Source organism: Macaca nemestrina, chromosome 5, assembly GCF_043159975.1.
Source record: "Macaca nemestrina isolate mMacNem1 chromosome 5, mMacNem.hap1, whole genome shotgun sequence".
Lineage (NCBI taxonomy): Eukaryota > Metazoa > Chordata > Mammalia > Primates > Cercopithecidae > Macaca > Macaca nemestrina.
Genome location: NC_092129.1, coordinates 173,083,841 through 173,100,019, shown reverse-complemented (window position 1 = coordinate 173,100,019; position 16,179 = coordinate 173,083,841). Strand labels below are relative to the sequence as shown.

General features: G+C 41.5%; 1 protein-coding gene and 1 long non-coding RNA gene across 4 annotated transcripts in view; one reads left to right on the top strand and one right to left on the bottom strand.

Annotated features, from left to right (window-relative positions):
• LOC105482420 (ELOVL fatty acid elongase 2) overlaps positions 1-14,865 on the bottom strand; it is a 60,775-nt gene extending 45,910 nt beyond the window's left edge. The window contains exon 1 of the mRNA XM_011742513.2: positions 14,740-14,865. Coding sequence (XP_011740815.1) covers positions 14,740-14,742 — 3 coding nt within the window. The 5' untranslated portion in view covers positions 14,743-14,865. The remainder of the gene's footprint in view (positions 1-14,739) is intronic.
• A 134-nt stretch (positions 14,866-14,999) lies between these two features.
• Positions 15,000-16,179, top strand: part of LOC105482419 (uncharacterized) — a 36,782-nt gene continuing 35,602 nt past the window's right edge. The window contains exon 1 of one of the 3 annotated variants that reach the window (XR_987588.3): positions 15,000-15,280. This is a non-coding gene — a long non-coding RNA (uncharacterized lncRNA). The remainder of the gene's footprint in view (positions 15,281-16,179) is intronic. The other 2 variants (XR_987587.3, XR_011624036.1) reach the window with 2 other exon arrangements.

Sequence of the window (16,179 nt, the reverse complement as noted above, 5' to 3'; positions counted from 1 at the left end):
ACATAACTATTCTCAAAGGTCAATTAGTTTTTGTGGGAAAAGAGAGACACTGAGAGGACCCTGCATGCAGTGGGTTTGAACCCTTTCACAACTGACTTACAAGGAGGAAACAAATACTTATGGTGTGCAATTTGAATAAAAATGCTCTCCTTATTCCTTTATGCTCACTGCCCAGCTTGCCTCAGTTTCCCTATTTGTAAAGAGGGAATCGCAGTACCACCTCCCAGGGTTGCTGTGGGGCTGTGGGAATACAGTAAAGGTTCTTATGACAATGCTGGGACATAGTAAGAATTTAATAAATGCAATTGGTTGCAGCTATTGTTGGTATTTGGCTATTCTCTCTCTTTCCACACATGAGAAAATATGCTTCTCTCTTTCACTGTTGCTAAGAATGACAAACACAAACTTATATTAACATAACTTGTCCTTTAGTTCTCTAAAACTGCATGGATGTGGAGTCTGACCTGGTGAGGCCTTTTAGATGCCAATTCAGTCAGCCAGGAAGGAAGGATTAGGGTCTAAGAAAACAATAGAAGGCCCTCCTGCCCTGTAGCTCATCTGTCCTAGATGTGCTATTCTTAACAGACCTCTGATCTGGGACTCTAATGCAGATCCCAGATCCTTATTTTTAACTTGGGGGAAAAGTGTAAAGGTATGAAAAAGCAGAGAATAGTAAAACAGACATATCACTTATGAATGTTAAAACTGTGTCATAATTTGCTTCAAATCTTTTTTGTTGTTGTTGTTGTCGTTGTTGTTGAGACGGAGTCTCGCTCTGTCGCCCAGGCTGGAATGCAGTGGCTTGATCTCGGCTCACGGCAAGCTCCGCCTCCCGGGTTCACGCCATTCTCCTGCCTCAGCCTCCCAAGTAGCTGGGACTACAGGTGCCCGCCACCATGCCCAGCTAATTGTTTTGTATTTTTAGTAGAGACGGGGTTTCACCGTGTTAGCCAGGATGGTCTTGATCTCCTGACCTCATGATCCGCCTGTCTCGGCCTCCCAAAGTGCTGGGATTACAGGCGTAAGCCACTGTGCCCGGCCATTCAAATCTTTTTAAACTAATTAAATAAACATGTCCTGGGCACTGAGAAATGAAACACAACTGATAAAGTTCTCACTCCCTTTGTACATCTCCCTAATCCTGTGTCCCCTGTTCCTTCCTCAGATATAACTGCTGTAATCAACTTGATGTCAAGACTTCCAGTCCATGGTTTTATATATTTACATGCAGATATTCACAAGCAGAAATAGTTTTGTATGTTTTAAGGATTTATATGCACTATAACATAGCATACTTATCCTTCTGCAGCTTGTTCTGTCATTCAACATTTTTTTTTGGGATCTATTCATGTTTACACAGCAGCTCTGGTTCACTCACTGTAACTCTGTACAGTATTCCATCTTATGAATATTCCATATTGTCATTTATCCATTATCCACTAATGGATATATTCAGTTATTTCCAATTTTTCTGCTATTGCAAAAAGAAAAGAAATGCTGCTTTATACATATCTCCTTATGTTTATTAATGAGAATTTCTTTGGGAATAAATCTCTGTGGAATTGCTATAGTGGGGAATACATTTTTATTTGAAAACTACCACAAAGCTCTAAAAATGTATGGAACTTGCTGCTGTCAGAATTGTTACATTTTGCCAAGTTCATGAGTCTGACATGGTTTTAATTTGCAATTCCTTTTTACTACTGAAGTTGTGTATGTCTTTAAATATTTAGTGGCTATGCAGGTTTTCTCTTCAGTGAGCTGCCATTAAATCACCTTTACCCATGTCTCTAATGGATGGCTTGTCTTCTGTTTATTGATTTATAAGGGTCATTTGCACATTCCTGGTGCTAATCTTTTGTTACATACACTGCAAATAACTTCTCTTCCCTTAAAAAGAAAAAAATCTGTCTATGGTGTCTTCTGTCATCTCAAAATTTTCAAACTCTGATGTGGTCAAATGTCACTTTTTATGGTTTGTGTTTAATCTTGCTTAAGAAATCACTCCTGCCATAACCTCTATTTTCTAGCAGTTTCAAAGCTTAATTTTTCTTTAGGTTTTTAAATGATCTGAATTTATTTTTGCATATTGTTATCTGGTAGAGATAACTGCTTTTTTAATTTTTTATTTTATTTTGTCCCATATGAAAGGCCATTTGTCCCAACATCATTGCTCAAACAGTCCTTTCCACACTCATTTGTAATGCTACTTCTCTTTTATGGCAAGTTCCCATATCTGCACCAGACTTTCTCCTTTGGCCTTACTAATCTGGTTGTCTATTCCAAACTTTCTGCATCACTACAGCAAACCACAGATGTTTTCCTCTTGTACATATCAATGAACTAAAAGTCAAAGACTTGGGCTTAGGTTTCTAGTCTGCCACAGACATGCAGAGAAGTTACTTTTTCTGTGCTTCAGTTTTGTCATCCATATCATGTAGAGTTTATTCTATTTTCCCACCTGGCTCCTCCACAAGGTTAAGGTCTTACCTATGAAAGAACTTCAAGGCCATAAGAAAAGTTTTCCATCATATTATTAAATAGCAGAACATATTCTCCTAATGGCTGCCAAAATTAATTTTCACATCTTTTTACACAATTTGGATAAATGTTTCCCATACAAAAAAAAAAAAAAAAAAGGAGAGGAGATTAGGATAGGGCCTCTATAGGGTCACAAAAATTTAGGTTTAAACCTTAGCTTTTTCTACTCTGTGTACGAAACCATGGACAAATCCTGGAAATTTAGTTGTACATGTCACATATTTTCCAATGGAAAAAGCATAATCAAATATTCCTCAAAAAATTACAAAATATGGTCACTCTCTGTATGTATGAATTCTGCATCCGTGGATTCAACCAATCACTTACTAGTTTATGACTGAATAAAACAATCTCTCTCAGTCTCAGTTTCGTCAAACCTGGGAAAGTGACTTTACACGCCTGTTGATTTATCAGACAAGTATTATTTGAGCATCTAACTGTCTGCAGGTACCTTTCTAGTGCTGAAGTTACAGCGATAAAGAAGTTCTTGCCCTTAAAGAGTTTATATTGCAGTAAGGGAGACAGATAAAACACAAGTAAACAATGATAAACAAGCAACTAATAACATGCAACTGAGATGACGCCTTGAAAGTGTTCTATAAATGGAAACATACAAACATATGGTATTCTAAGTTACTATCATTAGGAATGTGGTAGAAAGTTCCTCTGAAGTTGATCACAAATTAGAAGTGTAATTACTTTATCTTATTTGAAATAAGCTGGTAGGGAATCAAGCCATACCAGAGACCCAGAAACTTCATTCCGTTTGGTTCCAAGTACTCCTCTAGCCTTTTCTCTGACCAGTCCCTTACACAGTAAACTTCACTCCAGCCAGGCTGGTCTATTTACTGCCCCTAAATGTCTACCTATCTTAGCCTCTTCTAACATTCTCCCCTCCTAGATGACATAAAGTCTATTCTCCACTTATTTAGTTTTTACTCATATACTATTTAAGTGTATTAAGTCTAGGCAATTTTCACTATTTCCAAACTGACAGAGAAAAAGTTAAAAAAGAAGTTACATGCATATATGCATTCTGTTCCTCATTATTTCCAATACAATACACAAATCCAATACACTTAGGATTTTCTGATGTATTTAGGATTTTCGTAACTGAAATAATGAGAATCCAGTGTGCAAGGCAGAGGATGAATGATATATTTTCTTGAGGGTAAATTTTTAAGGGTTAAGGCATTAGATTAAGCACTGTTAAGGAGCCTAAGACACAGGCAATTTGATGTAGGTGGTTGGGCAAATAGCTCAGGTTTAATCTGATTATGTAGACCTCTTAAGATTTTCTAAAGTTGTGTTTCAAATCCATGAAACAATTTTCAAAAATCATTCAGCTTTATGAGTGCATAGGTGAGAACTATTCAATAAGAAAAATTGTTTTGAAACAAGCATATAGTTAAGATTTTCAATTTTCACTGATTATGCTAATAAAACTCACGTAACCCGAAGAGGAAGAAACAAAAATCAGAGAATAAAATCGTTATCACTTTTTTTATCCTCCCCAGAAGAAAAATCCTTAATGTCAAAACTAAAATCCATCATGACAGAAATATGAGAATTTTTAAAAATGTAAATACATGTGGATTAATCAAGATCATTTTATAAAAATCTCTATTCCAGCCACAAAGAAAAAAGTTAGGATTGTAAAGATAAACATGATTAAGTTTCTGTGGGTATCAGCCACCAGTTTTGAGTGTTTACTATCAGGGAATCTTCACTATGTGTGAGTATACATATTTTAGCAATGAGAACACTGATATTCAAATGACTAAACAATTAGTAAGAAGTGGAGTAGGGAACTGAATCCAGGAGTGTGTGGTTAAAGAGAGAATTTTTCAGAAGCTGGCAATATGAAAATAAGTGGAAAGAAGTGACATATCAGTTCAGCCCCTTTATAACCTCCCTATCCAGTCTCTCCCAGTCCTGTATATTATGAAAATAAGATTAATCTTCCTAAATGATATTTTCATCATTTGACTCCCTATTTCAAAAGCCTAATTGTTCTCAATCTAGAAGAAACTTCTTAGCCTCAAATTCAAGACTCTTCAAAATTTGACTTTTCTCTCCTAGCATAAATCCCATTATCCTGTTGGTCCACAAACTTCACACATTTAAAAAGCACTTCTTGCTGGGCGTGGTGGCTCATGCCTGTAATCCCAGCACTTTGGGAGGCCGAGGCGGGTGGATCACCTGAGGTCTGGATTTGAGACCAGCCTGGCCAACATGGTAAAACCCCATCTCTACTAAAAATACAAAAATTAGCCAGGCGTGGTGGCATACACCTGTAGTCCCAGCTACTAGGGAGGCTGAGGCAGGAGAATCACTCGAACTCAGGAGGCAGAGGTTGCAGTGAGCTGAGATTGCACCACTGTACTCCAGCCTGGGTGACAGAGTGAGACGCTGTCTAAATAAATAAATAAATAAATAAATAAATAAATAACAAAAAGCATTTACTATGGCTAAACGTGGTGGCTCAGGCCTGTAATCCCAGCACTTTGGGAGGCTGAGGCAGGCGGATCACTTGAGGTCTGGAGTTCAAAACCAACCTGGCCAACATGGTGAAATCCAGTCTCCACGAAAAATACAAAAATTAGCCGAGCATGGTGGCACGTGCCTGTAATCCCAGCTACTCTAGAGGCTGAGGCAGGAGAATCACTTGAATCTGGGAGGTGGAGGTTGCAGTGAGCTGAAATCACACCAGTGCACTCTAGCCTGGGTGACAAAGCGAGACTCTGTCTCTAAATAAATAAATAAAATAATAATTAAAAGCACTTACTGAACACCCAATCTGTGCTGGACTCTGTAAAAACACAGACTTGTCCATAAATTGCTCAAAGTATAGTGTTCCGTAATTATATTTGTGTTACTACCTTCTGAGGCCTTCACCCAGTTATTTCTCCTAAATGGGCTGTTCTGTTCTACCTATATTCCTTCCTTCCCCATATACCAAAATCCAACCCGTTCATGAAGCATACACAAAACGATTTTGATAGAGATTGTTCCCATTCATTTGGACCCCTAGAGCATAAGATTTCAAATTTGTGTGCACTTGATTGTTGGTATACAGATTCCTAGGCCCCTCCTCAGAGATTCTCATTCTGTAGGTCCGACTTCACCTAGCCTAAGAATGTGCATTTAAATATATCTGTCAGATTCCTAGGTCCATGCTCTTTCTATCCATCCTTTCACACCATCAGTTTCATCATTTTCTGTCATTTTCAGTCATTCTCACTGAATTGACTGCTGAGTACTGTGGTATCACACAGACACGGTCTCGATCTCAACTTTATTCATCCCGGTGATGTTAGCTCTTTAGTTACCAGCCACCTCTTGGTCCTGAACACATTCTTGACATGATAAAGAATAATAGTTACCTATGCTGTAGGGTCTAGATTTTTTTTGTCATAATATTACTAGTCACATTATTAGACTAAGTCTTTCTATTGGATGGAACGGCACATGGACACGGAGGCACATTTACTGGACTGAGCGGTCCAAACACTGCTGACTTGTGAAGTATGCTTGCACTGGAAGAGACAAAGGAATCTCTTTTTGTACTACAGATTTCGTGAAGCAGGGGCTGTCTTTTATATTTAAATTGATAGTGCTTACACACTGCCTCTAATTGAGCGGTACTGAGCACGTGCTGAATGAATGAACAATGAGTGTATCTAATCAAAAAACGACTGAGGCAATGTATTTGCATGTCTCCTTGAGAACAATTTTAAATAATATGTATTCAATGCAGAGAGCACATTTCTTTCCTTCAAAAGGAGAACAAATGTGAAGTATTAATTCCAAAGTTTACACTAAGGACTTAAGACTGTTATAGACATATGTTCTGTCTTACAGGCACCAAGTACTGATGAGATAAGTGTTACGAAATGTATTAAAATAGGGTGTTTCTGCTTACTTTTAAAATTGTAAACAGAAAATGATACTTTTAAAATGGTAAACAGAAAATGATTTCTGAGATAGTAAACCTAATTTACAAAAGGAACGTGGTAGCATTTTAGTAGCAGTGGCAGGACTTTAAAGGGTTTGATGTCATAACCCTGCTATTTTTTAACAGAGAAACATGGCTTCCAGACCATAGTGAAGCCAGTGTGGTTGCTTTGTATTTATGAGTTTGATGCAGACTTCAAGCAGTAAATCTCAAAATGACTTGTGATGTATGCCATTTTTTTTTAGGAGTCTGAACACAGAAAAGGCCAAAGGAAAGAGGGCATTCTCTTCCTTACAAAGGAATAACAATTCCCCGGTCTCCGGAGATTGAGATGTGAAATAGCCCACATGTACCATTTCGACTGTGTTACCCCAGAGGAAAGCACAGCCAAATGAGTATTTTTCTGACATCCCAAAGCACACTCTTCAGCATAAATGAACCACTGACATTAGAACAGTCATCAAATCTGCATTTCCAAAAGTCAAGGAAGCTACAGATCCAAGAGAATGTCTTCCCTGTAACAATTTCAGGAAAGCTTCTAGAATGGGAGCGGAAAGGATCTAGGTATTGGCTTCCTCTTTGTCCCAGCGTGCCTTGGAGAACACTCTGCATAGACCTTCCAGAGACAAAATAGAACATCAATTGTTCAGAAATGAATTTTCAGGAAAATTGAAAATAGCCTAATTTTACTTTTGCCTTATGGACATATTCTGTTTCCTTCTTTCAAGGCATGAGTTAATTTTTTTTTTTTTTTTTTTTTTTTTTTAGGAGGGAGAGAGATGGAGAGAAGGGGAGAGAGAAAGAGAGGTGGAGGGAGGGGAGAGAGATGGGGAGAGGGAGACAGAGGAGGCAGGGAGGGAGAGAGAGACAGAGGAAGAGAGGCAGAGAGGGAGAGAGGCAGAGAGGGAAAGAGACCGAGAGGCAGAGAGGGAAAGAGACAGGCAGAGAAGGAGAGAGGCAGAGAGGGAGAGAGGGAGAGATGGAGAGAGACAGAGGAGGCAGAGAGGGAGAGAGACGGCATGAGTTAATTTTTAATCTAACTCCTCAGTGTAATGGTCAATAAGCTCTTTGACCCTGCCAAAGAATAAAAGGCTCCTCCACATTGTCATGTCTGTTAAACTCCAAGATCTCATTAACCAAATTCTGCTTAGTCACGTGGAAAATTCAACAGATTTAAATCTTTAAAGTATTGGAAATAAAACCAAATAGTAAATACTCATATATGATATCAAAATTTTTGTGTAAAGCTACTGTTGTTCTGATTAATGTTTGAATACTACACTCGTTCTACTAAAAAGAAAAAAAGTGATGGCCTTACTTCTCTTGCAAATTACTATATTACTACTATAAGGGAGCACGGTACCAGCCACGTGCTCAGTACTGCTCATTTACAGGCAGTGAGCCCTCAAGTCACTCAGGCCAGTCCGTGTTCTTCCATGTCTGTGTACCATTTTATCCAAAAGAAAGATCTGTTCCCCTTAAATTATATTAGTCAGTGGACTAACTTTGATAAGTACATATGGATGTTGTTCACAATCACCTCCATTTCAAATTAATACTTTCCTTTGCATGCTCCATTTTCTGTATATATGAAATGAAACTTAAGACTTTATATATTTAATATGTTTAAGTGTATATATGCAATATATGTATATATCCATATCTATCCATCCATCCCTGTAATTTATGGAAAAGAAATTACATGGGGAAGTCACTCTGATTTTTCCATTTTCATCTATAATAATGGGGAAAAGTACTACTGCCTTTCTCAAAGGCTAAGGCTATATGGAATAGCAGAAGAGGTGGTTATTTGGAATGAGAAGATTTACAGCTGGTTTTGCTACCTCTAGTATGTGACCTTGAGCAAATCATTTATCTTCTCTGAAACTGTAAAGTAGGTATACTGCTACAGGACTTGCCTCTCACCAAAGTTTTTTTGTGAGGCTTCAGAAAGAGTTGATGTGGATTAAAATGCATTGAAAAACATTCAACTGATTAATAAATGTAAAATAACATTATTATACAGTACTTGAAACATATTTAAGTTATGCTAATTAAAGGCCACACATATATGTAAAGTAAAAATAATTATTCAGCATGGTGCGTGCCTGTAGTCCCAGCTACTCGGGAGACTGAGGCAGAAGAATCACTTGAACCCTGGAGGCAGAGGTTGCAGTGAGCCAAGATTGTGCTACTGTACTGCAGCCTGGCGATGGAGCAAGACTCCAGCTCAAAAATAAATAAATAAATAAATAAATAAATAAATAAATAAAATTATTCAGCAAATCCATATATCATAGCTTTGTTTATATTACTATTAAGATAATCATTTTTAATTTCAGCAAGAACTTAATGCTATATAGATTTATGTAAGAAGAACATAATCTATAAATTATGTAAAATATAATTATAGAAATACATATGCATTTTAATTTCATTAAAATCTTATGATGAAATATGGATTTCATTATTTTAAAATGACATAACCTGGCCCTTCCCACAAATATGACTATGAAGTGTAAATATGCTGTAGGAATACATATTATCATTTACTAAAAGGTTACACAGGCAGATGTGTATTGATGAAGCAGCTATATTACTGAAACATGCCCAAACTGAATTGTGATAATTAAATAATTTTAAATGTATCAAGAGAGATTAATGATTAAATGGTTCCAAGTGCTATGTAAATTACCAAACTGCTAGGTTTAAGTGCTGTGGAAAAAAAAATAAAGCAGTGTAAGAGGATCAGGTGTGGTACGTATCCAACTGTGTGTGTGGATATGGTGTGTGATATATGGTAAGGCAGGTTCCAGTTTTAGTAGAGTGGTTAGGGTAGGTCTAATCATGAAAGTATTAAGCAGACAGACATAAAGGTCTCTGGGGGAAAGATGTACACAGCCAAAGGACATCTAATGTAAAGGTGCTGAGGCCCCATTTGATTCTAACAAAACAATCTTGTGAGAGAGATAATATACCATTTAGCAGGTGAGTAAACAATGTCTCAAGGCAACTTAAGCAAGGGAATGGAGCTAGTAAATAATAAAGCTAAGGCTAGAACCCAGGTTTCTTGACTCTTGGTCCAGTGCCTTTCTTTTGTTTTCTCCCTCTGTTCACCAGGCACAGAGGAAGGTGCCCTGTTTCTTAGAAAGCACCATATAAACATCAAGTTTCATTGCTATTGTGGTTGTGGTAGTGATTGTGATTATTAATCAGTTCCATGATATTTCTTTGTTAGTATTTTTTAATTTATGCATCATAGTTGTACATATTTCCAGGGTACATGTGACATTTTGGTCCATGTATAAAATGTACTAATCAAGTTAGGGTAACTGGAATATCTATCACTTCAAACATTTATCTTTTCTTATGTTAGAAATATTACAATTCTCATCTAGCTATTTTGAAACATACAACAAATTGTCATATAATTTCTCTACTGTGCTACAGAGTACTAGAATCTATTCCTTCTGATATTTCCTGAAAGGAAAATAAAACTCAAAGAATGATTTCATATTCCCTTCTCATAGCTTATTTTTCTCCTTTATATGTGCTTCTTTTCTTGAATGGATCATTTTACTATCAGACTATCGTGAAAGTAATTATACTTCTCTGGATATTTGACAAAGGAAAAGTATTAAGGGTAGGAATAACCTATAAAATAGAAACCATTTCTGACAACATGAAAAAGGGCTGAGGAAAGAATGGAGAGAATGTGGAGCCCAGTGATTCAGCGAGAGATATGCATTTTCCAAGAGACAGGAAGTAAGAAAGTTAAAACAAAGAGTCTACAAAAGAAGAAATCTGTAGAAAAGGCAAAAATGGTGGAAAGGGGGCTCAAGGGGTGGAGGAAAGAGATTTTGAAATATTTTCAAGTAAAAATATGAGAATATTAGACAACAAACAATATAAAAGAAAAAAGAGAATAAGAATCAGATTTCAGACACAGTAGACTGAAGAGCTGGTGGAATTACTAACAGCAAAAGGGAACAGAGAAGAGAGTCTGAAAGACGAGTAGCTTTCTTTTTGTAATGCTGGGTTTAAGGTGGCAGTGAGGTTCTCACTAGTGGAAAGAGTGTTAAGAGTTTTAAGAGGTAAACTTGGAAGTTGTGTACAATCTAGAGCTGTTTGTCCAATACGGTAGCCTCTAACCACAGGTGAACACTGAGCAACTGAAATATGGCTAGCCTGAACTGAGATGTGCTCTAAGCATAAAATACACATTAGATTTTGAAAATTTTCTATGAAAAAAAAAAAGTAAAAATATTGTTCTGCATTGATTACATGTTGAAATATTTGTATGGATTGGGTTAAATAACATGATTAAAACTAATTTCACTTGTCTCTGTACTTTTTAAATGTGATTAGTAGAAAATTGAAAATTACATATGCAGTTTATGTTCTGCTTCTATTGGACAGCAATATTAGTTACATATTAACATCACAAAAGGGACAGAGATACCATTCTGAAGTGTCTCAATTAAACACAGATATGGGAGAAAAAAGAACACACATCATTATAATAGTTAATATTTACTAAGCCCCCTAAGCACTATGCTAGACACATAAAGAGCACCATCTTATTTGTTCCTCCCAAAAACCTTATTAAATATTATCATCTTTTACAGGATAAAATACTGAGGCCCAAGGTCATATAGTTAAATGCAGGTGTCAGGATTCAAGTCCATTAATGACGCCAGATCTAAACTGTCACATAAATTTCAGAACAAGTTATGCTCTCCAATTATTAAATGGTTAGATTTTAAATGTCATATTTAAATTAACTATTTATTAGAATGGTTCATTGTCAAAGTCAGTTATGTCCCAATTCAATTAAGAAGAAAAGCTACAAATCTGTAACTTTAGAATTATGACGAGCTACTGATGCTGGCATATTTTCACCACACTGGGCCATTAAAGAAGTTTCTGGTGCAACTTCTTTCCGTTTATCAGTGTCTACTCCCAGAAATGCAAACCTGTCAAGTTAGATGGTACATATCCAACTGTCCAACTGAGATGATCATCCACCTAACCCTGAATAGCAGGGCCCTGTTTTCTGAACATAACTAGATACATAATATCTACTTGACACATTTTCAACATTCTCTTTCAGACCACGAAGGCACCTGAATCCCAAACTGACTAAAACGTTTTGAAGGAAGCTAGATTAAATGGAACCCTTGTTGAAGAACCAAAAATTAGGCTTACCCAACTGGATACTTTAAAAGTGGATTTTGTACTCCTTGAAAATGCTATACGTTTGATCCCAGCACTTTGGGAGGCCGAGACGGGTGGATCACGAGGTCAGGAGATCGAGACCATCCTGGCTAACATGGTGAAACCCCGTCTCTACTAAAAAATACAAAAAACTAGCCGGGAGAGGTGGCGGGCGCCTGTAGTCCCAGTTACACGGGAGGCTGAGGCGGGAGAATGGCGTGAACCCAGGAGGCAGAGCTTGCAGTGAGCTGAGATCCGGCCACTGCACTCCAGCCTGGGCGACAGAGCGAGACTCCGTCTCCAAAAAAAAAAAAAAAAAAAAAGAGAAAAAAGCTGGATACTTTGGAATCCTAGGAATCCTAACAGTAAACTCTCCTACAAATATAAACTGAAGTCAACAAGGTATCTTTCATTTATCTTTGGTTGGTTCATTGGTTTTAATTTCAAAGAAAAACTTATCTTTCTTTCCTTTGTACCTTTAATTTCTACTACCTACCTGGGAAAGATGGTAACCACAGAAGTGCTGAACTTGTATAGTCATAGCTATAATTACATAATTTTCAAAAACTTACTCATGTAAATGTTATTAAACAATTTATTTCCAATTAATATCTCCAGACTAATTTTTTAAAAACCACTGCCATAAATCCACATTATAGAAATAGAAAAACAAAAGGAAATTTGAAAGAAAAATATTTATTTTGGAATAATAAGACTAACTGGCAGAGATATCTTACAAGACAGTTCACATTGGACATGTATTCAAAAGGGTGACTTTCTGAAGTGACCCACTAATTTCCTTATCAATTCAACCCCCTAACTTTACTACTCCCTGCCCATTTTTTTTTTTTTTTAAGTAATATGATTTCAGCCCAGCACAGTGGCTCACGCCTTGTAATTCCAGCACTTTGGGAAACGGAGGTGGGTGTTGATCACTTGAGGTCAGGAGTTCAAGACCAGCCTGGACAACATGGTGAAACTGTCTCTACCAAAAATACACAGATTGGTCTGGTGTGGTGACCTGCGCCTGTAATCCCAGCTACTCAGGAGGCTGAGGCACAAGAATCACTTGAGCCCAGGAGGTGGTGGTTGCAGTGAGCCGAGATTGCACCACTGCACACCAGCCTGGGCGACAGAGTGAGACCCTGCCACAAAACAAGAAAGAAAAAAAAGTAATACAATTTGGATTTGGGTATTAAAAAAAAAATTCCTCTGAAGACCCAAAGTTTCTGAGAAATACTTACCTAAACAGGAAGCATCACACTTGGGCAGGATAAAGCTTTCAAGAGCTTGCCCTTGATTTTAGCTCTTTTGGGTTAACGTTCCCATGACTTTTCTATTCAGCTAAAGAGATTTCCTTGGACTTGTTCCCTTACTCACTACAATTCCTACCTACACTTTAGGACAAAGCTTCAGAGCCCAAAGGAAAGAGCCAGTTGTCCCTAAAAATTCTTTGTCCACTCTGATGCCAAGGAGCGAAGAGCATGAAGTGACAGACCAGGCACAAGAGACAGCCACCTAGACTCGTCGTTGAAGGCTGCCAAAATCGGGTCTCTCCTGTCGGGGAGTATCTCCCTCCTCCCAAACTTCACTTGAGACTGTCATCATTACAAATGTCAACTGCATAATCTTTGCAGTTGCTCCCCACTTGTGCATTAGCATAAAGCAGCTGCTTTATTGGGTTAATTCAAAAGAGTTACCAAGTACCTACTGTGCGCCTGGCACTGCTGTAGGTACTGAAAATGTAACAGTGAACAAAATGACAAAAATCTCTGTCTTCCTGAAACTTATATTCTGGTAGAGGTCACGTTCAAGAAACAAGCTAAAGAAACAAAATATGCAGTACGCTAACTAATACATGCTCAAGAGACGACAAATGAAGCAGGCGAGGGGAATATACACAGTGGTGGGCGGGGTAGGAAAGGTTGGAATTTTAAGATTAAGTGGTCACACATAATCAGGCAGATGGTATGTGCCTAAAAGGGTAGCCAGAGCAAAATCAGATGGAGTGGGGAAGAGAAAGGAAGTGAGCTTATTTTAACAAGCCCTGAAGTGGAGAGAAAACCCTACGGGAAGGGGGAGAGGCAAAGAGTGAATAGGGACCACTGAAGACAAACGCGGATTTCACATTTTGCCTAAACACCAGTCTTTTGAGGATGGCACAACAGATGTTCTCCCTTTGTAACCAAAGAACCAGGCTCTGCTGCTAAAACGTCCATCGGACACGGGTGAACACACACACACACACACACACACACACACACACACACACACACACACACACACAGAGCTTACTGCCGAGGAGAAAGAAGCGTTACTAATCCAGAGTGGAGGACTGGCCTGGGAAACCGGGCAGAGAGAGGAGTTGTCGGAAACAACACACCAGAAACCCCTCCAAGCCCACACACTGATAGAAACCCAGCCCCCTCCCAAGCCAATCTGCAAACGCAGGAGGAACCCACGAGCGCGCAGACACACCCCCGGGGTGCAGGCGCGGTGCAGGGAGGAGAGGGGCAGGAGCTTGACCGTTAGGGCCCAAACCCCAGAACTCCCGAGGCAGGGTGGGTGCCGCGCGCGGGAAACGCCGCTCTCCGCTCCAGGCGCCGGCGGGCGGCGGCGAGAGCAGGTTCAGGGGGCCGGAGGGTGGGCTGCGCGCGGGAATGGCCGCCGCGAAGGAGTAGCGGCTTCTTCGGACATCCCGGGCACCCGGCCCCGTGCATGCAACAGGGGGCTGGGCGCGAGCGGGCGCCTCGAGGTGCCGGGGCGGGACCGGGGAGCGGGGACCGAGGCAAAGTTCCCGAGACCCGCGGGCCTCGGGCCGACCCGCGCGCCCCCGGCCCAAACGCTCAGCGCCCGCTCCCCAGGCCCGCGCGGACCCTGCCCCTCCGAGGGCAGCGGGTTCCAGCGGCGAACCCGCAGCGCCCGCGCCACCGCCCGCTTGGCCCTTTCCCGCCCGGTGCGTGGGTCAAGGAGAGAAAGAAAGAGCGGCGGCGGCGGCGGTAGCGGCGCGCGGCCCCACTCACCATGATCCGCAGCGGCTGCGGCGCGGCGACCCGGGCGGGCGGCGATGCGCTGTCCAGGGTAGCCGGGTCCCTCTGCCCGGCGCTATCTCGGCGCCCGCGCCGGTTACCCCCACCCACACCCACGCCCGGCGCGCGCACGCCCGCCCGCGCCTCCCCGCCCCCTCGGGCTCGCGCCGCCGCCGCGCGGCGCTCCGAGCCTCGGGGCCGTTTCGTCCCCGCCCCCTCTCCCACAGGGGCCTCGCCTGCCGCCGCGCCACGAGGGCGCGCGGGGGAGGGGCGCAGGGCAAGGGAGGCGGCGCCCCCCTCCCGTGCGGCCTCGCGCGCCCCGTCCTGGGAGACCGATCTCGCCCTCGCGTTGGCGGCGTCCCCTGCCGGCCGGGCGGCGATTTGCAGGCCCAGCCGGCGCCGGTTTCACGCGGCGGCTCAACGTTCGCGGAGCCCCACGAGTACCCACCCACTGGTCAGATCGGCGGCCGCTGCCGCGGGGAGAAGCAGTAGCGTGTAGGGCGGACACGCTGGTCCTGCTTCCAGTTGGGCTTCGGTGGGTTTGAAGCACACATTAGGGGGAAATGGCTCTGTTCGTGCAGGTTTGCGGAGTCAGGGTTCCTTAGGTTTAGGGGGTGGGGTGGGTTTCTCTGGGGGTGCGGTGGGAAGCGGATCAGTTCGGATAACGGCCCTGAGCAGGAGGCTCTGTCCCCCTCCCGGCCTGACGCGGGGCTTCCAGCAGACACCGCCGATGGTGAGCGCACCCTCTTCACTGTGAACAGAACGGTGGCCTCCTAGAGCCTGCGCTTCTAGTTACTTTATTTTTGTGTGTGGCCCGAGGGAAAGACGTCGGAAAAATTGGACTTGCCTGAGTATTACATGAACTTTCCTCCATTTCACCCTTAAGCATGGGAAGTTGGCGGGCGTGGTGGCTCCCTCCTGTAATCCCAGCATTTTGGGAGGCTGAGGCAGGCGTATCACATGAGGTCGGGAGTTCGGGACCAGCCTGGGAAACATGGCGACACCTCACCTCTTAAATAAAAAATACAAAAATTAACTGGGTGTGGTGGCCCACGCCTGTGATCCTAGCCACTCGGGAGGCTGAGGTGGAGGATCGCTTGAGCCCACGAGGTCGAGGCTGCAGTGAGCCGAGATCGTGCCACTGCATTCCAGCCTGGGCGACAGAATGGCACCCTGTCTCAAAAAAAAAAAAAAAAAAAAAAAAATGAACTTGTGAGGCTCATGTGGTATACATGTTTATTGGGGTTGAGAACAGCCCGTGTGGCTGTGCACGGAGGTACCTGTACCATACACTTAGCATCCCACACCTGGGACGGGCGCCCTTGCAGAGTTTTGTGCAGTAGCAGAGTGAGTACCAGGGCTAAATCTTAACCGTCCTACAATCACCTAATATGTAGTTTCCTAATAGAGAGTTTTTCTTCCTAATATAGAATT